The sequence below is a fragment of the Epargyreus clarus genome, unplaced genomic scaffold (genome assembly GCF_041222505.1).
Source record: "Epargyreus clarus isolate Ecla_fem2 unplaced genomic scaffold, WU_Ecla_fem_2.2 ptg000003l, whole genome shotgun sequence".
Classification (NCBI taxonomy): Eukaryota; Metazoa; Arthropoda; class Insecta; order Lepidoptera; family Hesperiidae; genus Epargyreus; species Epargyreus clarus.
In genome coordinates, this window is record NW_027332211.1 from 12,663,908 (window position 1) to 12,686,055 (window position 22,148).

The 22,148-nt window shown below is 33.8% G+C and overlaps 3 protein-coding genes across 3 annotated transcripts; 1 reads left to right on the forward strand and 2 right to left on the reverse strand.

Annotated features, from left to right (window-relative positions):
• Positions 1 to 237: 237 nt before the first annotated feature.
• On the reverse strand, positions 238 to 1,466 carry LOC140754389 (general odorant-binding protein 56d-like). Its single transcript, XM_073089397.1, has 2 exons — positions 1,377 to 1,466; positions 238 to 703 (listed from the first exon to the last, which is right to left on the reverse strand). Exons 1-2 carry the CDS (start codon positions 1,431 to 1,433, stop codon positions 347 to 349), a joined length of 414 nt encoding a protein of 137 aa, XP_072945498.1. The 5' UTR covers positions 1,434 to 1,466; the 3' UTR covers positions 238 to 346.
• A 12,655-nt stretch (positions 1,467 to 14,121) lies between these two features.
• On the reverse strand, positions 14,122 to 15,726 carry LOC140754400 (uncharacterized). Its single transcript, XM_073089408.1, has one exon. It carries the CDS (start codon positions 15,631 to 15,633, stop codon positions 14,188 to 14,190), a length of 1,446 nt encoding a protein of 481 aa, XP_072945509.1. The 5' UTR covers positions 15,634 to 15,726; the 3' UTR covers positions 14,122 to 14,187.
• A 2,421-nt stretch (positions 15,727 to 18,147) lies between these two features.
• Positions 18,148 to 21,923, forward strand: LOC140754437 (uncharacterized). The gene is made up of 4 exons (XM_073089451.1): positions 18,148 to 18,328; positions 19,321 to 19,498; positions 20,016 to 20,145; positions 20,893 to 21,923. The coding sequence occupies exons 2-4, from the start codon at positions 19,331 to 19,333 to the stop codon at positions 20,988 to 20,990; spliced, it is 396 nt and encodes a 131-aa protein (XP_072945552.1). The 5' UTR covers positions 18,148 to 18,328; positions 19,321 to 19,330; the 3' UTR covers positions 20,991 to 21,923.
• Positions 21,924 to 22,148: the final 225 nt, after the last annotated feature.

Here is a 22,148-nt window from a genome sequence, read left to right on the forward strand (position 1 = left end):
ATTATTCGATAATTAATCAAAATGTAACACATAAAATTGACTTCCACTATTCTTTCCTGATGTTTCCTGATAATTCTCAAAATACACAACCTAGTAGAAACGGCACATTGAATTGTTCGGGTAATTTTGTTAAAACGTGAATCGTTTTTTGTTGACGGCACGGTACGTCAAAGAATGGTATCACGAGTTCTCTGATAGTAGTTTGAAGTAGGACACAGAAAAAAACACCCGTTTTAATATAACGTTTTTAATTTAAATATTTAACGAAAAATAAATAGACAAACATTTTTTCACTATGTGACCTTATTTCACGGTCTGATCACTTTAGAATTAGAATAATAACAAATTACAATAATATGTGCTGTTTAGTGCCTTGGTAGTAACATTTGAATATTTGGAAGGCGGTATCTGCATGGTCCTTTCCAGTTTTGGATTTACATTCGTCCAGAAGTTTTGATGCGGCGGCCTTATCGATACCTTGGGGTAATTTGGAAAGTGCAACTTCGGTGTTTAGTTTAGCATCAGAGCTTATGATTCCAGATTTTTGGAAGAAACAGAATATGAATTTCTTCAACGCCTCATCGTCGTGGATGTGACCCTTCTTCGCCTCGGCTAATACTTCAGGTTTCACGCCACTCTCCTTAATACACTCCGCGGTGTACTCGCTCGCTTTGTCCTTTTGTGATTGTGATAAATGCACATTCTGGAAATAAGAAAGTTAAGTAAGGTACCAAAAAATAATAACAATTTCTATTAGTTTTAGTTAATTAGTCTTTTTCTGTAAAAATAAAATTTTCCTGTCAGTTTCTGGAAGTGAAAAAAAATTTTGGGACCAAAACTCCCCTGAAAATATGCGTAGGCATACGTAGGTTATGTGTACCACGAGGTCATCTTTATGAAGCATAACCATATTGTGGTATTATGTAAAATATAAATATGCTGCTTTTGATCATTAATTTATGATAGAGCTATTCTTATAATTCACAAGAAGTTAAGATAAACAATCTTTAACGAATATTATGTATATGGCTCATTTCGACTGACATAAAATTAAAATATTTATTTTTATAACATTAACATAACATTACACTGAATAACGTTCATATTTTTGGTTATTATACTTGTTAAAATATATGTTATAACATATATTATATATTTTACTAGCTGACCCGGCAAACATTGTGTTGCCATATAAATAAAAAAATGTTAAGTGTGAACAACTCTTATCACTTAGGGGTATGAAAATAGATAGTAGCGGATTCTCAGACCTACTGAATATGCATATAAAATTTAGTGAAAATCGGTTAAGCCCTTTTGGAGGAGTACGGTAACTAACATTGTGACACGAGAAATTTATATATAAGATAAATACTCACGTGCGCCTCTAAACTACATATGAATAAGACGAAACACAAACACAGAAATGCCTTCATTTTCTTTTATATTAGTTGTCTTCTAATACTGATTATAACTTATTGAGAAGCAATCCTCTGAGAAGTTGCTTATATACGATAAACAGAAGGACAGCAAGCTAATACGCAGGTTAGTATAGTAAGGAAATAGCCTAGATCTCAATATCGCCCGGTATTCTAACTGGGAGCCAATTAGTTAACTTGTTAACATATTAGACATACGTACGATAGGTTTATTTTTCAAAGCATTTACGGTGTCAAATCATTGATCTATTTTTCTGTATGTACCTGCTGGAAGAAATAAATAAATAAATACAAAGTTCAAGTCATGGCCGCTACAAAGCGAAGCTTGTATTTTAAGTAACATGTAATAATTTATTTAAGTAGCGGCTATATACAAAGTGCAAAAAAAATCAAGTATATTACTGATCTAGAGATAGAGCCCTGAGACAGACAGAGTAGAGCCTATGTAGGTAAGTACATAATAGGATCCCATTTTAAAAGATTATCTTACTTACCTCATACCTTCAAAATCAAATAACGAACGACATAAGCTCAATAAAAGCAAGTACTCATAAGTTCATAATATATTACCTAAGAATCAAGTCTAGGTTCTAGATCACAATTATCCACTACCATATGAAAATGCTGATTGGTCAGTTATTTATGTTCACGTCGTAACATTGACTTATATTCGCTTAATACTCACTTAAGGTCTAACCGCAAGGGAGAATCGTTGTTGAATTATTTTTAGTTTAATTTGGAGGCGGTGTATCTCTCTTAAGTATATTATATACATATCGAACAAGCAAACGAGCATGTAATCCACCTGAGCGTATGTAGTCTCTAGCCCCTATGGACATCTGTAATTAAATGCATACAAAATAAGGGTTCTATCTGATGCGGATCATAGATGCGAAGCCACTCCTGAGGAGTAGTGGTCGCTTCATATCAAAAAGCAGCTGAAGTGAAACTAAAGAACTGATTTAGACTAAGAACAGGTGTGGCTCTGATACCTTTCCGGTTGAACCATACTGGTTCTACCACGTTTCCATTATTTTATGCTCTAGTTTGGCATATATGTGGTAATGCACACTTAGCTATCAGTACCTGTTGGGAATAGGCCACAGGAGAACGAGAAAATAAACTATGAAATATAATAAAATAAAATTCACTCCAAAAAGATACTTTTTATTATATCGAATCATTGACAGAATGACAAATTAGAAGAAGTAAAAATATATGTTTTTCAGCTGCCAGCTTTATCATATATAACCTACTTGAATATTATACATTATAAGAGGCTTGAGTTTTTGCTATATTCCAACAGCCTCCCTCAAAAATTCAAGTATAAAACAATTTATAAATACGTTCTTTGCAGAACACTTCTTGAATGTCATTACATCTACCACCACTTCACTAGGTGTTTCGTTATGGAGAAGAAGCGGCGAAAGAAACTCCATAACACACATCTTTTTACAATAAATATAAATGTTTTTACAATGGCAAACTTAACCATGGCACATGTGGAGCTGAAGATACTTCAGACCACATCGATTTATCAGTCAAATATACAAAGAAAACTTCAAACAAAACCTTATACTCGTACTCTGCTTTAGCTGATGAGACTGCGACAGTGTCTACATTGTTTTCGTGTGTTTCACGAAATTATGCAGTTTTAATTACTTTGAACAAATAGTTTCTAATACTATGTTTGTGCGTCTCGTCGCGTTCTCAGTTTCTCAGTCAGAGTCCACATAAGCAATAATTAACTACTTATAATTACAGCTTTCATTGATTAGGTTTAACTATTTATATCTTTTATATAACATTAAAAGATGTATTAAATATTTACACATTTAAGACAAAAAATCTGGATGCGTAAGTACATTTACTTTTACATTTCTATACAATACTACTTTAATTTAACTCTACAATGTGCAACATGGCATAAGTTAGTATTTAATACTGAATAATTTATAAGGAAAGTGATTAGGATAAATTACACTTATAGAATATTTTTAACACATTTTGCACATTAGTAGACTGATTAAGTGATATTGTATTTGCTATTCTTTCAACATCTATATCAAGAAATTATGTTATTTATTTTGTATTTGTAATATAAATTATTTGCATTAAAATGTTTTTGCAAATTTATAATGCTTATTTTGTTGAAATTATTAAACCATATACATACGTGTGGGACTATACATATATCTTATTCTATACATATATATATATTCTTATCCGTATTAATTTATCTTATATAGGTATATTTAAACATTTATCTACATGCATCTGCATGAGAATGTACCTTTAAGAGTTTTTAAACCCTATATTTAAGTATAACATGAAGACGTTCAAACCAAAGCCGAGATGTCTGCTTTAAGCCGTTAAAGCTTTTATTTAATTTACTTACTTTATTATCTTTAGGCAACCTTCTTTATCTTTAGCAACCTTTACCTTCTGGTACTACCATATAAATATTCTCTGTATGAAAACCATTATAATATATTTTTCTAATTATATCAAATGAAATTTACAAAGGTAGTATTTTCGTCCATATGGTGTACATTTAAATCTATCCAAATGTAGTAAATCTGGCCATTGGTGCGAACGTTACATCTTAATCTTGTAAAATTTCTTACTGAAACTGAATTTCTTAGTGAAACTTCGAGCAACTAAACGAGCTTTGTTATTTTTTCTGATTTACCTACTTAGTTCATTATTTTTTGTGGTAAAGACCCACTTGCAACTAATAATGTTAACATATTTAGGTCTGTAAACAAAATATCAGATTTGATTGCTCCTTTGTGGTTTAATTTCACTTTGTACTGCTTTTCACCATTTAATAGGCACCTTAAAATACCTTTAAATTATTTAGGTAATTATTGCAAAGTACTTAATAAAAATCAGCTATCAGGATTGTGCATCCGTATATAATAATTCAGGGATTGATCAAGTATTTAATAGTTATTGTTGACGCATTATCATTTAAGGAATGTTGTTGTTAGCTTTCAATTAGTTTCGCTGAATCAGAGTCAGGCTTTCTAAATTTTATATTGATATGTAATGCTCAATGTTTGTTGTCATTATTTTCAATATTTAATTCATCAACTACATGATCTGCTTAGCAGCTATGGACATTTCATTACTTTTAATATTTAATAATGTATATCCATTAAAATCTTTACCAACTAGGCTGGATCTAAAATATTTTTATCTTTAATCTTGCTAACTGTGTTACGAACGTAGCAGTAGCACCAAAACATTTTAATATGATCGATTTTGTTTTTACCTTGCCACAATTTACATGGTGTTTTATTTATTTATTATCAGAGCTTTAGTGGGGAATATGTATATTTTTATAAATATAAGTAGGTATATGACTGTTGTAACAGCTTCACCCCAAAAGCTTTATTTAATTTCGCATTTACAACCATTTCGGTTAATATACGATTCATTTGCTCTGTTTCACCATTTTATTGTGTTTTATAAGGTAAATTTTAATGATACATAATTACCTTGCCAACAAAAACTCCATAAGTTCATTATTTCAGAAATATATTCTCGATCATTATCATAATGTAAATGAATAATGTTACTATAGGATACATTTTCACTTTTAGACTTTTAAAATGATACTTATTTCCCATTTAAAATACATGTAACATAAAGACAATTTTTGTCATCAAAGGAAGTCGACGTTATCGAATCGCAAACATCACAGTGAATAATAAAAAAAAAAATGTTTTTTTTTTACCATTAGCTGGTCAGTCTTGACTTTCAGAAATTCAAGATCACAGATTACATATAAGTATTAAAGATTGTCACATGACGGTCAATAATAAAATCTTTAAAAATATTCAAATTTTATCAACCCATTTATTGTCCCACTGCTGGGCATGAGTCTCTTATCAGAATGAGAAGGTTTAGGTCATAATCCATCGCGTTAGCCAAGTGAGTATTGGTAGACTCACATACCTTTCAGATTTTTTATTATATAAATCTTTCAGGTGTAGAAGATTTCTTCACGATGTTTTCCTTTACCTTTTAAGCAAGTAATAATTAATTTCTAATACACACATAACTTTGAAAAAATTCAGAGGTGATTGCCTGGGATTTGAACCTCGGACCCTTCGTTAGACAGGTCAGGTTTCTTAACCATTAGGCTATCACTGCTATTCAAATTTAATTTCTGTTTATTCAAATGACCGTTTGTGCCATAACTAATACGATTTCTAACTTTGAATTAAGTTTATTTTATACTGTGATCTATCATTTTATGAAAAATAATGATACTATCATCCTTTATACTACATATTAGACATTTACTATTTTTATAAATATGCCCTTCATTTTTTAATAACCGGCACATACCTTTTATTATTCAATTCGATTTACTAAGAAGCTGCATAGGTACAGCTTAAGTTCCATAGAACTAAAGTTCCACAGAACTTTTGGTGAACAGTATAGAATTTTAAATTCTTGTTTTTGACCTTTACCAAATCTTTAGCTCCTCCAATTTTAAACGTAGTCTGTCATTTGACACATATTAATCCTTTGTATTTTCAAAGTGATCAGAGTTTTCAAATCTAAAAGAAAAACAAGTGTCAGGGTTAGAATTGGAACAAAAATCAAATAAATTTCATTTTTAAGACATAAAAGCGAAACTGTCCTTATTTTTATTTGCAGTGTCCAATGCATTTACAGTTATATAGCTACTACTGTCTCCATTTTGTTGCAATTAGGTACTTGATATAATGACAGTTAGCATCAGTAATAGCGACGGGTTCAGATCGCAAAAAATATAATTTTTACACCAACAGTTTCCATGATAAAAATTCATATTAGCTTGTGTATCTGCATGATGTAGTAAGTATTCTTGTAGTAGTTTACACATTTTTCTATATTAAAATTTATATTTTTACAAGCGTGTGATATTTGAAGTTCAGTTGTTTCAGGTCTCAATTTTACTTTGAACATTTTGAATGTATTCATTGAATCTAAAAGATGAGACATTGAATTATATGCATTCCGTCGATTCGTTTCATCCTTTGATCCATAATCCGTCGATCCATTTCATCCATTGATCCATTTAATCAAGTTTAGCACCAAGTTAGTGATCATATTACTCAATCATTAAAAGAAGTTGTATCAGCGTTTGATATCTGGTCGCAATTCCAAATTAAGTTGTTTCTTACGCAGTCAAAATAATTGTGTAGCCAAAAAAAATTCTCCATTCGTAATTTTATTTAAGTCATCCATTATTGTTTTCGCCGTAGACGGTATTGGTTTAGACACTTATATATTATTGTTTGCCATCGCCGTTCGCCATCAAACATTTTTCATGTGTCTTTTTCTTCCGCGACTCCATGTTTGAAATATTACATAAATTTTATACTTAGTAGATGACTATATTTTTCAATATTTTACGATAGCGTAGCCTGGGCCCATAACCTGTTGGGAATAGGCCACAGGAGAACGAGAAAATAAACTATGAAATATAATAAAATAAAATTCACTCCAAAAAGATACTTTTTATTATATCGAATCATTGACAGAATGACAAATTAGAAGAAGTAAAAATATATGTTTTTCAGCTGCCAGCTTTATCATATATAACCTACTTGAATATTATACATTATAAGAGGCTTGAGTTTTTGCTATATTCCAACAGTACCTAATAAGAAAATAAGAAATTATTTAACATAACATGTCAGGCACAAATTAGGTCAGCATCGAGTGTCGTGTCACCCAGGATGGGTGACCGCTAGTGCTTACACATACTTCGTAGGGCAGTCGGCCCTGATTGTTGTCACTAGGCATCAGTCATGAAACCTTGTCGTAGGTCAGTCCACAAGTAAGCATGCAATGTAACGTAGATAAGTCAAGGAAAATCTATTAAGTTATTGTCTTAGGTGTTTTTGAACAGTATTAAATCTAAATAGGACACATTGCAATGTAGTCTAGTGCTTCGAATCTTGACCTCTTACTTGGAAGGTCCTAGGTCCAAATTATAAGCATGAATCTCAGATTTTTTTAAATTTATGTGCGTGTGACAATTAGGTTAGCACCTAATTACCGCATCGTAAGGTAGAGTTGTAAATGAAGTCAGGCACAGATGGGTTGCTTTCCCCAAAAACTTATTTAGAACGCCGCATAAATAGGTACGATTATGTTAGAGTGTCTCTCCTATCCTTCAAGCGAGAATACAGTATTGCATATTGTGTATGTGTAAATTGTTATTATAAGGCAGAAATAGGCGTAGTGGTGGTGCCCTTGGAGTCTGCCCACGAAAGACCACATTTATTCTACGTATCGTTTAATGTCAAAGCATGACTCATCGTGAACAGAAATATAGCAAATTACAGTCATAAGGCTTCAAGGTACGTCCACATTATCGAGTAAAATTTGTAACAATAATAATTTTAACTCACTCAATCACTTTAAAAATTAACTTACTCGTACTTAAAATTAGTAGGTGTGTTTGATTGTGGAAATACTACTGTCACACCTGTTTCTTACATGAAGCAGTTTTGCATTTAGGTCGAAAGGTGTATTTTTTTTTATAATATAAGCGTAGCAGATAGCATGCAGTCCACCTGATGGTAAGTGGCTACTGCCGCCTATGGACATCTGTAATCAACCCCAGATAGGATTTAGTATTCCTACCTGAGGTCGGCCACAGATGTGCCGCTACCCCTGACGACTAAGCTGGAACGCCTCGGAGAAGTATGTCTCCCTTACCACTCCCTTCAAAACGGAACACAGCAGCGCCTAACACTGCTGCTATTAGGCAGAAATAGGTGTGGCGGTGGTGACGCCGGAGTCGAACCGCAAAAGGTTCTACCTTAGGCTTAGGTGTAGAAGCCGCCTGACTCATATGAGGCAGCCTATCTTTATCCTCAGGAGTGGCCACGCATCAACAAACTTCAGGCACAATCTCTGTTCCATATGATTACAGACTTAGGCAATTTAGCCAATGACCATTTATCGTCAAGTGGACTGCATGCTTTTTTGCTACATCAGTCTTATCAAAGCAGAAAACATCAATCTATTAGATCTAATCAGCTTCTTACGCAGACTTGATACATTTTCTTCATACAGACTAACAATAACGTATATTATAATTATTGTCATCGTATGATTGTCACATGTGAAATCAAACTCGTCTTGAAGGTCTTGAAGTCATGTAATAATATAGTCACATAAACGGTACAGAGTAACGATATAACAATTATACGTAAGTAAGTTCACACTAGTGATTAGAAGTATTATAACTACACAAGTATCTCCGTTATTCGACTGCTCTTGCTGAAGTCTCCGACCAGAATGTCGCTCTCTGTTAATTCGAGCGCCGCCAAGGTGTCGTCCCCACTTCACCTACCCGCATCTGTTTTTAAACTGTAGTATCAAATGAGTCACTTATTACTTTAATGTAACGTTATAAAAATGTGATATCGTTAATATCCAAGCTTCTTATTAACGACGATAACATTCGGCCGTCCTGCTCACACGTTCGTCCTCGATCGTGTATGGTCTGATGCAAGAGCTGCAAAAGAAAACCAGTTGTTTAATGCCTAAGTCCAGAAGAGTTACACATTTTCTTGTAATACCGACTCGCACGTAAGAGGCCCGAACTGTTTATCAAAAACATGGCTTTAACTATACGCATTTTCTTGCAATACCGACTCGCATGTAAAAGGCCCGAACTGTTGATCCGAACCAAGGCTTAAACTAGGTGATGTTCATATAGAATCACACTAGTTGTGTATTACCTAGGTTATAAATCTGCCCCAACAGTGTTCACCACGGATTTCTGTTGCAGGCATAGTTCATAAGGACTCTTTACATAAATGTCATATGCGCGACAGGTATTGAAGCGAATGCATTAGACCATTGTTAAATAATAAAAACACGGTTATAACTAGGTGATGTTCATATAGGATCACTCTAGTCATGTATCACCGCAGTTTTTATACCTTGCTTACGATAACATTCGGCCAGTGCTCAACTCAAATTTACTCTAAAAATGCAATATTCACTTAATGTCTTCAAGGTACTCAATGCCTTGGGTCAACCCCACCATATGCATCACCAAGAGACACCCGCGAACATCACACTGCTCGAGGCATCTGCACTAATCCATCTTAACTCCAGATAAATAAAAATCAAACCACAAAGTTTCCTACACCTACAGTAATGACAACATCTAGCTGCCCACTTTACTTATGTCTGGATTTTTAGTCCAATAGTTAAATCTCCAACAACTATTGATTCGATAAAGTTACGCATCAGAATAACGACGTTTATCTTATTAGTCCATTTCGGAATGCTCAACAACCTGTTCAATAACTGTTATACTGATAGATAGATAGATCTATAGTTGGCCACTAAATGAATCTGTGCGACTCAAAATACTATTATAACATTATTTTATTACTACTTAGTACTTCTTTTAATTATTACAATGTTATTTTATACAAATAGTTGCCTTTCCAACGTACGTCTTTTATCAACTGATGAAGCAGTATCAAAATAATAATATATCGTGAATATTTGAAATGAATGATATCAAAGTTAAAGACTAAATAATGGTAAACAAAGCATGAATTTCACACAATAAGTACAACACGTAATAAGTTGTATGAACCCAATTTTTTACGTTATTTATCACAAATTCACATTATTTCTTTCAAAGTAGGGCCACATAACCCACTTTTGAAAGTCCGAAAGAAATTTCATTACATTAAATTGAATTTATATTCAGTTATAATAATACATACTATTGCATGAATTTCAAAATTTAATTAATAAAGCGAAGGACCCATGCGTTCACGTCAGCGACATACTTGTCAATTGTGTAATAAGCTTAACTTTTTTTTTTTCACCAAAAGTTTTAAATCAAGATTCCCATAAGGAAGTTATAGTTTGGGCTATTTTACTGTAAAAGTTATGCATTATACTAAGCAAGATTTGCCAGACTTTACGCAAAACGTCGTTTTTTAAAAAAATCAAATAATGTTATGGAAAGAATAAACACATTAAAATGGTCCGTTAATCTAAACGGAGTTTAAACAGACTTTGTCTTACATTGAGTTCCTCGGAAGCGGATTTTTTTTTTCGTAGGTAGTTATCAAACGGATAGTTTCCGATAGATTGAATACATACTCGTAAACTACCTACCAAGAAAAATGACTTCAGAAACCGGCCATTATTTAACTATACTTATTTGTGTCTACAACTGATAAAAGATTTTTTTTAAACACGCTTTTATTTTTGCCACGCTTTTATTAACTTGACCTGTATGTATGTAACGGAATATTTGAATTCGAGTTTTACCTACTTTGAACGGTCAGATTTATTTAAAAATTTTGAAATACTTTGACATGACATGATTTTAATAATCTTGTCCAATTCTAATTTTGTCTCATCACGATCGTCAGATTTAAAACTATAACTGTTTTACATAACATGTGGCTCCTTATCAATCACAACCTAAAATTTCTATGACCTGAAAAAGGTCTATTAAAGTTGATCATGATTTTATACCAGCCAGCCAAACAAACAGTTAGTCAAACTATCTTATGATACACCTTATTACCGAACAATTCATATTCATTATATATATTTCAAACGCCTCGGCTTCACCTGACTTTTATATAGTTTGTAATAAAAATATATTAGTGCGTAATATCTGTATAGATTATATTAATATAATATGTATCATTTACAACCAACACTCTCAAGGAGACGCTCGATGTTTCTATAGAGAAAACCTAGACATGACGCAGTTGTGAACCGTATGAAATTTATATGAAAAGTAAATTATTGTATAAGAAAATCCCATCGAAATGTACCTATGGTTTTATTTGATTACATTATTAAACAACATTATTATTCATTCGGCTATGATATACATATAATAAGAATGAAATCTTCACGTGTTTACATCGAATATATTTGAAAAAGAAAAATTTTTGTCTGTCGGTTTGTATGTTTGAAAATGCATTAAAACCAAAACTACGAAGTTGATGTCAAAAATATACATTTTTTTTTAAAACATTACATGACCAGGTAATGGAGAATTTCAAATTACCAATGTACTCCGTGATCTTGACAGAGGGCATTGTATAATTCAAATTATATTTTGAATCCACATGAACAAAGTCGCAGGCAAGACTCGTTTTAAAAATGCAATTCAAATTATATTTTGAATCCACATGAACAAAGTCGCAGGCAAGACTCGTTTTAAAAATGCAATTCAAACTATATTCTGAATCCACATGAACAAAGTCGCAGGCAAGACTCATTTTAAATATGTACGTATAATAACTTAATTGCTGTAACTTGTAAATAGAACTAAGCTCAAGTTATAAAAGCATCAATTTATTATTATTATTATTATTTTACTTAAAATAATTTATTCTCAATCCCATACAAAGTGGATCCCGTTTATCATTTCGTAAGTGGCTCACATAATTGATAATATCGATAGTCTAAGCGCCTCAACGTTTAAGGTACAAACTTCATTTACCAGTATTTGATAGTGCCCAATTTTCAAACCAAAAGGACGTGTAATGTGTCAAATTCAAATTCAATAAAGGTTTAAAATTACGAGATGTAAAGAAATATTAATACAAAACGAAACGTTGCATACTAAATTTAAAACAGACATTTAATATTATGTATAAGTGAAATGGGAGGTTGTTTTTTTTTTATATATAATATTCCAAAGACCGCTGCGCATAAGTTTCTCAGTTTTCTCATAGATCATTAACTAATGTGCATTTATTCTTTATGGGAGTCAAAACACAGTAGTACACAGTACTGCGTGAGTTCGCCTAGAATTGATGGAATGCTAAATTTGGCAACGTACGTATGCTTCTTTCATAACAATTACGTATCAAGTATATGAAATCAAAAGGAAACTTTCATTGATTTATAAAATGAAAGTGTGAACAATGTAGATGTGAATTTTTAAATATAGTCAATTAATATCCAAAAAAAAAAACAAACCTTAAACTCATTTACCATTTCCCTCGTGGGTACACTCAGCCACTGAATACCGTGGTCGTGATACTTATTTGCAGTCAGTTAAATATGTACCACGTAGATATTATACATTTCTGTACAATTATGAATAATCAAAATTTTGCAACTTAATAAACGTGTCACTTATATCAAGTAGGTATACTGTACTCTGTAACTGCGTTTGTTGCTACCGCATAGTCCCCTCCATACAATAATAACAAACGCATATACGTAAACCCAGTTTGAAACATTAAAAGTTATCAAAAATAAATTCAAATCTAACCTGTATGCAATTTCTGGCGTACATTAGCCTATATTAACAACCATTAGGTTCCCACATCTATAAAGCCTGACATTTAAGATTAAAGATCCTTAAAATATTTTCATAAGTACGTGTATTTCTATATATTTCAAAGTAGGTGTAACTTTAGAACAATTAGGATTTACTTTTTACACCACAGACTTTAACCAAATGGACAGATTTACCACAAGAACTGCCTTGCAAAATTACTTTTAGACACTTCTTCACAGAAAATGCACTTATTTTGAAGTAAACACCTCAGTTTACAATGTTAGCAAGTAATTTGCTAAGAGTAAAGTTTGTTCACAAAATTTAAGTATATCATTTTCAGAGGGTATTAACATTTCATTGAATTACTAGTCTCAATCTATCCATTTTCTTAATTCAAATGAGTTTGCCCTTACATCAACGACATTTATCTACCCCCATTTTTACTTATTTTACCAAGATAAATTCACATATGACAAAATAATGTTTTAACTCACGGTTTTTATTCCTGTGTCAAGTATGTTCGTACTTACGAATCGCCGTCCATGATTGTGAGCTGGTTCTTGTACACTTCTGATGAAATCAGAGTAACGATATAACAATTATACGTAAGTAAGTTCACACTAGTGATTAGAAGTATTATAACTACACAAGTATCTCCGTTATTCGACTGCTCTTGCTGAAGTCTCCGACCAGAATGTCGCTCTCTGTTAATTCGAGCGCCGCCAAGGTGTCGTCCCCACTTCACCTACCCGCATCTGTTTTTAAACTGTAGTATCAAATGAGTCACTTATTACTTTAATGTAACGTTATAAAAATGTGATATCGTTAATATCCAAGCTTCTTATTAACGACGATAACCCATGTGACAAGACGCTCTACTTTTGCTTACTTCTACAATTAACAAAATCTTATGAAACACGTGGTATGCCAATAATTAATACAAAATACCTACTTTTACGTGAATCCATACAAATGGCAGGGGAGACAAACCTTAGGCGAGGAAAATCATACCGAACGCTAAAAAATGGCGATGCTGGTATTTTTAACAGAATATAATAGTTTTCTATTTAAATATTTTGTATATATCATAACTTTTAAAGAGGCATTTATAGATAAAATATATCTATAACAAATAAATAAAATAAATCTATAAGAGATACTTATAGATAAAAGATAGATTGCTGGGACTTTGTAATAAATTATTAAAAATTTAAATCACCTCATTTTCAAATTAGGGCCATGATTTGAAACAGGCATTTACTTATTAGATGACTCAAAAAATTGTCTTTTAATATAAAATAGTACTTTTTTTTTTTTTTTTTTTTTTTTTTTTTTTTTTTTTTTTTTTTTTTTTTTTTTTTTTTTTTTTTTTACTAATAGAAACTTATTTACAAAATGTACATATATACAAAAACGAAATACAAAAATATAAAAACATAAAAACTACCATAAAAAATGATCACCATCGCTGTCCTTGGGCAAGGTACCCAAGATGCTGGCAGCATTTCCTCTTTGAATTGCTATAGCAATTCGTTGAGCGAAATGCGTGCCAGCTCCTGGATCTCCAGAGACGTCGACCAATCGTGTTGACAGTTGTTTATACAACTGCCAAGCATCCGGGCCCCATGGACCTAAAGTTTCAACACCAAACGCCACAAATATGTAGTTATTACACAAACTAACATATTTATGACGCTTGGCGTTTTCAGCAGCAGTAGCCGCCGCCCCCGCGCCAGATGATGATGCCTGGAGGTGAGAAGGAGCCAGTGTGTCGACACACGTAGCGTCCCACACCAACATCCTTCCCCCCTTCCAGGGTATTAACGTCATACCGTCAGGCCGCTTGCCATCGTCACGTGCGAGACCATTCGGCTCTAAACAAGCCGGCACATTGACGGTGACAAAAGCCCGACGAATGACGTCATTGATGGTGGCGTGGCGCGATAAGCGACCAGCACTGCGCTGACAAGAAAGTCCATGGTGTCCAAATACATCGACGTCTGCACCGCAATGACAGCGATGGTGCTCAACTGTCTTTACACCCAGACGCAAACGAGTACAAACTGATAGAGTTAGATTGTCTAAAAGTGTACCTATATTTCCCGAAGGATATGCCTGTAGCCAAAACCCCGACTCCCGCTCTGCTACTGCAAGGAGACGAGCCCTCTCTGCAATATCATGTGCAGAATCAAGAAGCTGATGTCGTACAAGTATGCAGAGGGGTTCGTCCCATAATTTTTGTAAATTTAAATGTACCGGAAATTTTAGATTTGGTCCAGCCTGTAACCAAGCATCTTTAGCTTCATCCATAAAAGTAATCTGAGGTTCCTCAAAAATTTTAGACAATATATCCGAAGTTAAATTTTGTGTTTTATGGACTGAAGATAAAAATGCTGGTAGCGCAACACTCGAAATTTTACGTATACCCAAGCCTCCATGCCTAACGGGTAATGAAGCCTGGGTCCAAGCGCGTTCATTCATATGACAATTTAGAACAGACGAAAGAGTTTTCATGATGATGTCATCCAATTTTAAACAAAGTTCATTAAATTTCCAAAGGGGTGTACTTCTCAAAAGATATGTAAATTTAGGGACAAATAAACAAAATCGAATAATGAAAAGAGCCATGTGTGAATTAATTTTAAGTAAACGATCTGAAGTTTCATTAAAATTATGAATATTGTTTTCGATAAAAGATGGAATTGATTCTGGGAATATCGGTGAGCCCAGGAGGTGTAAAGAATGTTTATCTGAAATTTTGATATTAGGAGCCAAAGTTTTAAATCGTTCAATAATACTATTTTTTTCATTTACATTTTTGGAATTTGAAACAAAAAGTTCACATTTTGAAAAATTTACTTCAAGACCAATATTGCTAAATTTATCCATAATTTCCTGAAAATCTGTAAAAACTGTTTCTGTGTCACCTCCTAGAGAGCCGTCATCCAAATACCACACGTTAAATTTTGAATTTAAATTTGATACAATTGCTGGACCAAGTGGATCACCTTGCTGGCAACCTACAGATGAATTTAATAAATGATGTTTGTATACTAACTTTGACGGAGTACCATAACACTGCCAAAGAAAAGGATAAATAGATGGAGTAACTTGTTTTACTTGATCCAGCAAGGTGATCCTGTCAACCGAATTAAAAGCGTTTTTTATATCCAACTTCAAAAACACGTCTCCTCTCTCTTTCATTAATAAAGTTCTAGCTGCGTGGACTGCAGCCTCACACCCACCCTGGCTTCCAAAACCTAACTGGACAGGGGATAACTTTTCAGATATATCAGGTTTAATAACATTGCAGCATATTTTGGAAGCCAGGCGACGCAAGGTGCAACCCACAGCTATTGGTCTGATACCACCGTCCTTTTTTTTTAATGCACATATATTTGCGCCATAAAGAATGTGGGTTACATCGGAGGTAACCTTACCAGCTAACATTATGTTTATTAGCTGCGTTATACTATTTAACAGTAACTGACCTGCATCACATGTGTGTGCATGTGTGTTGCCAGTGATGACATACGGCGCCGAAACGTGGTCGTTTACTGTAGGCCTAGTTCGAAAGCTCAGAGTCGCTCAGCGTGCTATGGAGAGGGCTATGCTTGGTATTTCGCTACGAGACATGATTCGCAACGATGAAATCCGTAGACGAACTAAGCTTACCGACATAGCTCTCAAAATTAGCAGGCTGAAGTGGCAATGGGCCGGCCACATCGCTCGGAGGACCGATAACCGGTGGGGAAGGAAGGTCCTCGAGTGGCGACCACGCGTAGGCAAAAGGAGTTCAGGCCGCCCCCCGACCAGGTGGACCGACGACCTGAAGAAGACGGCGGGAAACCGCTGGCTTCAAAGGGCACGGGACCGGTTGGAGTGGCGCCAATTAGGGGAGGCCTATGTCCAGCAGTGGACCTCAAAAGGCTGATGGATGGATGGATGGATGACCTGCATCTCCAACATGACCGCCTACAAGATCTTTTAGATGTTGTGGTGTTAAGCCATCAAGGCCACCTGCGGAACCATTTTTGAAACACATTACAGCAGCTAATACCTGTTTTGGTGTAATTTGTAGTGGATCATCTTCAATATTAAGAAATTCAGGGGAGCCGTGAATTGAAGCTGGTGGATGTTTTTCCAAAAGGGCCGAAAGAGTAGCAGGGGAATCGGGAGCAATAACATCATTAGAAAAAAGGATAGTTGCAGCTCCTTTTAAATCTCCATCAGTTACTTTTTGTTCAACTTTTTTAAAAATATTACTGTTCTTGTGGGAAGTTTTGGATTTAATTACGATGTCATTGTATTTTATTAAACTGGTGCAATTAGTTTTTATTATTTGTGTGAGTGAACTGCGACTATCCTTTTTTGCATGTAAAACAACATATGGAAATGTCAATAAATGTTCCCAGCTTTGTAAGTCGTTTTTATTTACTACATCTTTTATTATTGTATTAAGGGTGGTTGCAACAGTGACTCGTGAACCTCTAGGAATGCGCTTAACCACTGGTATTGAACCTTTGAGGCGCCCGAGAGTTTTAACGAAATCACTTGAAGCTTCAGTCTGTGTGATTTCTGTGGATTCGACGTGTTCGACATTTTTATGAGCTTTCCCAAAATGTACCCTTAAGCCCCGATTACCTTTGAAGTAGCGTGGCTGAGAACATAACTGACATTTCAATAAGTTTCCACATTGTGAGTTATTATATTGGCTACAGGTGTTTGCGTCTGACGAAGACGAAATAGAAATATTTTGCATATAAAAAAGACTTAATTATAATATACAAAAAACAATAAATATATGTAAAATAGCACCTTTTAAATTAATTCATACTAAATTAAATCATATTTATAACTAAAATAAATTATTTATCTGACAAAACTTCAACAACAAAGTTGCTTAGTAACGATTACATAATATTACAACTGATTGGCAGGATGACGGAGAAGCGTAGCTATTGGTTTTCAAGATGTATTTTATACTTTGTTGATTGGCTAGTTAACAGACAAGAATCTCTGCTATTGGTTTCCAAGAAGCATTGTTGCTTGGTAACAAGTGGCGTCCAAAGGCGTCCTTAGCTACGTTTTGACAGGTTGCTTTGTTATTAATATTTTTACAATTTTATTTTTCACTAGAACCGAGCACGTCCTGATTCTACCCACAACTGTGTGGATGACTCACTGGTTGTTAAAATGAATGAAGACCTTTTTAGGGCTTAAAACACGATAAAATACATTAAATTATTTTAATCAATGTAGACTTGACAACACAGTACAACGGCCCATGACATTTTTTTGTACTTACTTACAGTACTTACTTTATTTATATTCATAGACATAACATGAAATGGTTGTTATCCACTGAAAGAAAATACTACAGTAATCTGCAACTAATGCTGTAAGGCTTCCTCGGACGTGAGGCCTCGATCTGGTTAGTCGGCTCTGTCAGTCTACCCACAGTTATTCGTGTATCGTAAAATAATAAGGCTAGTCATAAAACTAATAAAGAACACATGTTGTGCTCCCCAAAATAAACAGATTTGGACTTCAATTTTTCTTAGCCGTGTCTATACCGTAAGAGGTAAGTTACACCTAACTTTTTTTTATTGTATAATACAACAAAAATATAGCAGTGATAGCCTAGTGGTTAAGAAACTCGGCCTCTCGACTCGACCTTTGATTTTTCAAAGTTATGTGCGTATTAGAAATTAATTATCACTTGCTAAACGGTGGAGGAAAACATCGTAAGGAAACCTGCATACCTGATATATTAAAAAAAAAAAAGGTATGTGAAGTCTACCAATACGCACTTGGCCAGCGCAATGGACTATGGCCTAATCCTTCTCATTCTGAGAGGAGACCCGTGCCCAGCAGTGGGTCAGTAATGGGTTGATGATGATGCAACAAAAAACGAATTAGCTTTTTAATGGTTGGTGGTTATTTGGTTCTTATTAGCATTTTGGTCTTGATTTGTACATTAAGTTACTCTTTCATTATTTTAAGGATAGCTACTTAGTAAGTCAATATCGTTAGTCGCTGTCACTGATATATCGGAGTCATGTCAGTCGCACCATACCATATAGAAAAGTACAATTTAAAAGTTAAAATATAAATGTTAGATTATTCCTACATTTTTTCTAATTGAAGGGTAATGTTAATCTGCGCATCTGCCTAGAAATATATCGATCGAACGAAGCCACGTCAGGATTCTCGGATTAGTCGGTGCTTATCCATTTAACCCGCACAAGAAAAACAACATAGAAATTGCAATAATATAGAAATACGAGTATGACAAAATATTTTTTAGGAGACAAAGCATCAAGAAGTTAGCAAAATACATTTTTCCATCGTGCCACATTAGAGCAGCGACCAGCAGTCCACCTTATGATAAGCGGCTACTGTGGCCCATAGACATCTGTAATCAACCCCAGATACTGAAATTCCCACCTGAGGTCGACCACATATGCGCCGTTACCCTTGAGGACAAAGCTGGAATGCTTCAGAAAGATACATCTCTAACTTCAAAACCAAAAACAACTCGATTTAAATAATACACAGAATTTTCTATTGCAGATAATAAACCATGGCGGAACAATCTGCTTGTGGATTGCGGCAACGTCGAAAGTCTGGATTGCCGCTAAACACAGATGGCGGGCAGGTGAACGATAAAGACACCACGCCAACACCGACGGCAGAGCATGCACAGACGCTGAAAGATTTTAAAAATATACAACATTCTTTCGATATAGCGGTATGTGCCTACCATAAATGACGGTGTAATTTTATATTTAGACGTGTTAACATTTAATTTACATTTCGTTAATACGTAATCATTTCTGTGCTTTATATTTGCTTAAGTTCTTGTAACCTATTTATATTTATAAATTTAACGCTAAACGTTCGTAAAAGTACGATAACATGAATAATAATGGATAGGTAGGTACATAATATAACATCTTTTAAATTTGGATAAATAGTCTCTGTCTCTGTTCTTAAATCAATAAGTTTTCGTTCGTATAATAAATCATAAATAAGATTCATAAAGTCACGGAGTATAGAATTCGTCGCGAGCAGGTGTAGTCATACAATTTGCTCTGGCGACGCGACTCATTTCTATAATCAGAGCAGTTTCGCGCGGACTATACCTACCTTATATCTCAGTAAATTTGTACATTTTTTTTTTAATTGATACATACTTTAACGTTATTAAAGTAGGTAAATGACGCAACTAATTACTTATTTACTATTACGGTGTTTTATGTTAATAGGTGGATGAGTGTGATGAAGAAGAAATCCCTTTTGATTCGGATGATGAGGGCCCAGATGAAAAGGTTGCAAGACGTCCCGTGACCCCCACACCTCTCCAAGATTTCGGAGTCAGCGTCCAACATAGCGAAGGTTAAATATTATACATAATTTAATTATTTTAAAATTAATTTTAAAAGTTACTTATCAAGCATGGAATGTACAAGTGAACTATTCTCTGGAACGACAGAGAAAAATACAGTCATAACATGATTATTTATAAGAAAATAGTCAGAAAAAAGTCTGATAATTTAATTCCATTTTATTTTTATCACATCCAAGAATATTTTTATTTTACATGATTACATAAAATGCCGAAACGCAAACAACTATAATTATTTGTATATACTTAGTGTTGTTGGTTTTTTTTTACCTATTATTATAACGAACCATTCCCATGAGGAATATCGGACTATCATCAACAACCCATTACTGTCCCACTGCTGACTTCTGGGCACGGATCTTTCTCTCATAATGAGAAGGATTAAGCCATAGTCCACCGCGCTGGCCAGTGCGTATTGGTAGACTTCACATACCTTTGAGATTTTTTTTATAAATATCTCAGGTATGCAGGTTTCCTGGCGATGTTTTCCTTCACCGTTTAGCTAGTGATAGTTAATTTCTAATACGCACATAACTTTGAAAAATCAGATGTGCTTGCCTGGTATTTGAACCTCGATGGAGAGGCCGAGTTTCTTAACCACTAGGCTATCACTGTTTTTTTCTATATTCTTATATCGGACTAAGCAGAAGAGAACTATGAAACGTTACTGAGTTCATCTAGTAAGACAGTAAAAATGAGCGTACAATTTTTACAATGTAAAATAATATTTTTTACAGTTCCATTGACGGCGTCCGAATTCTTGAAGGTAAGCCCTGCAGAGCAAGACTGTTTTACGGATGTCTCGGATGCGGAAGACGACGAGGAGGAAGAGTAATACATTGCCAAGAAACCCTCATATAAAATATTTAATAAAACATCTATAATAATTTATTATACTTGTTACATTTGTATGTGAGCTTCCACGCATGAGCTCTTCACGTGTTCTTCTTAATTGGATTTAAATTTGTGTTCGTTCAATGGTAAAGGAACAACTATTTGTTATAGAAAAACACTAACATAATATATAGTATTACGATATAAAATATAATAAAACATGATAAAGCGGTCATACCGTAAAGTGCACGCATTGAAGAACACAATTAAGTATATCGTTCTTATCATAATTTATGTCAGTGAATATTTTCATAACAACTTAGTGAAAAAACAAAACAACAAAATCATGTATTAAAATAACAGGATATTCTGTCATTTTTACACTTAATCCTGCTGTTATAAGGCATAGATAAGTTTAGATATCTCACCGCCTTGTAATTGAAGGAAGCGATTAAATGGCCTAAACGGCGGACTAATGTGTCAGTCATTGGCTGGCATGGTGTAATTTACACGGAACAATGCCGACATGTGCAGTTGAGTGGTGCAAAAAACGAAATCGAAGAAAAAGTGCGGAGAAATATCGTTTCATTCGTAAATGATCTAAACACTACATTTTTTAATATTTTTCAAACACGAAAATAGATGACAGTGACAATTTCAATTGTCAAAACTGGTTACATTTTCTTGTTAGGAGTGAGTAATCTTTACTAATCTATAGAATATCCTCAAAATTTAACAAAACATAGCTTTATCTGAACTAGATTTACAGTGAATATTGAATGGAAGCTCACAACTCATTATAAGCTTTATTTCATATTTAATAATAACAAATTTTACTATTATTTTACATGATTATTTATTGTGTACAATTTCCGTAACTATTATTTAATTATGTAAATGTTTGAATAAAGTTGAAAAATGTATCTTCTATTTATATTTGACTTTTATTTGATTCTAGATCTACTTAATTATTGACAAAAAAATATAGGTACTATTAATTCTTTGAGCTCAGATTATCCATAGCGTAAAGGAACTGTAATTAATGGTTTCTAAGATAAATTATTAATTTACCTACCCTCTTATGTGTTTTGCTCGCATTTTAGATTTGATGTGATTGACTGAACTGAAATACGATTTTTATTTCAATTTAGTGGTCAGT

Bases quoted from the DNA above. Each gene is read 5' to 3' on its own strand.
- LOC140754389 (XM_073089397.1), bottom strand. From the start codon at position 1,433: ATGAAGGCATTTCTGTGTTTGTGTTTCGTCTTATTCATATGTAGTTTA. The intron at 704-1,376 runs GTGAGTATTTAT...TCTTATTTCCAG, and splicing joins TATGTAGTTTAGAGGCGCAC to AATGTGCATTTATCACAATC.
- LOC140754437 (XM_073089451.1), top strand. From the start codon at position 19,331: ATGGCGGAACAATCTGCTTGTGGATTGCGGCAACGTCGAAAGTCTGGA. The intron at 19,499-20,015 runs GTATGTGCCTAC...TTATGTTAATAG, and splicing joins AACATTCTTTCGATATAGCG to GTGGATGAGTGTGATGAAGA. The intron at 20,146-20,892 runs GTTAAATATTAT...TATTTTTTACAG, and splicing joins CAGCGTCCAACATAGCGAAG to TTCCATTGACGGCGTCCGAA.
- LOC140754400 (XM_073089408.1), bottom strand. From the start codon at position 15,633: ATGGATAAATTTAGCAATATTGGTCTTGAAGTAAATTTTTCAAAATGT.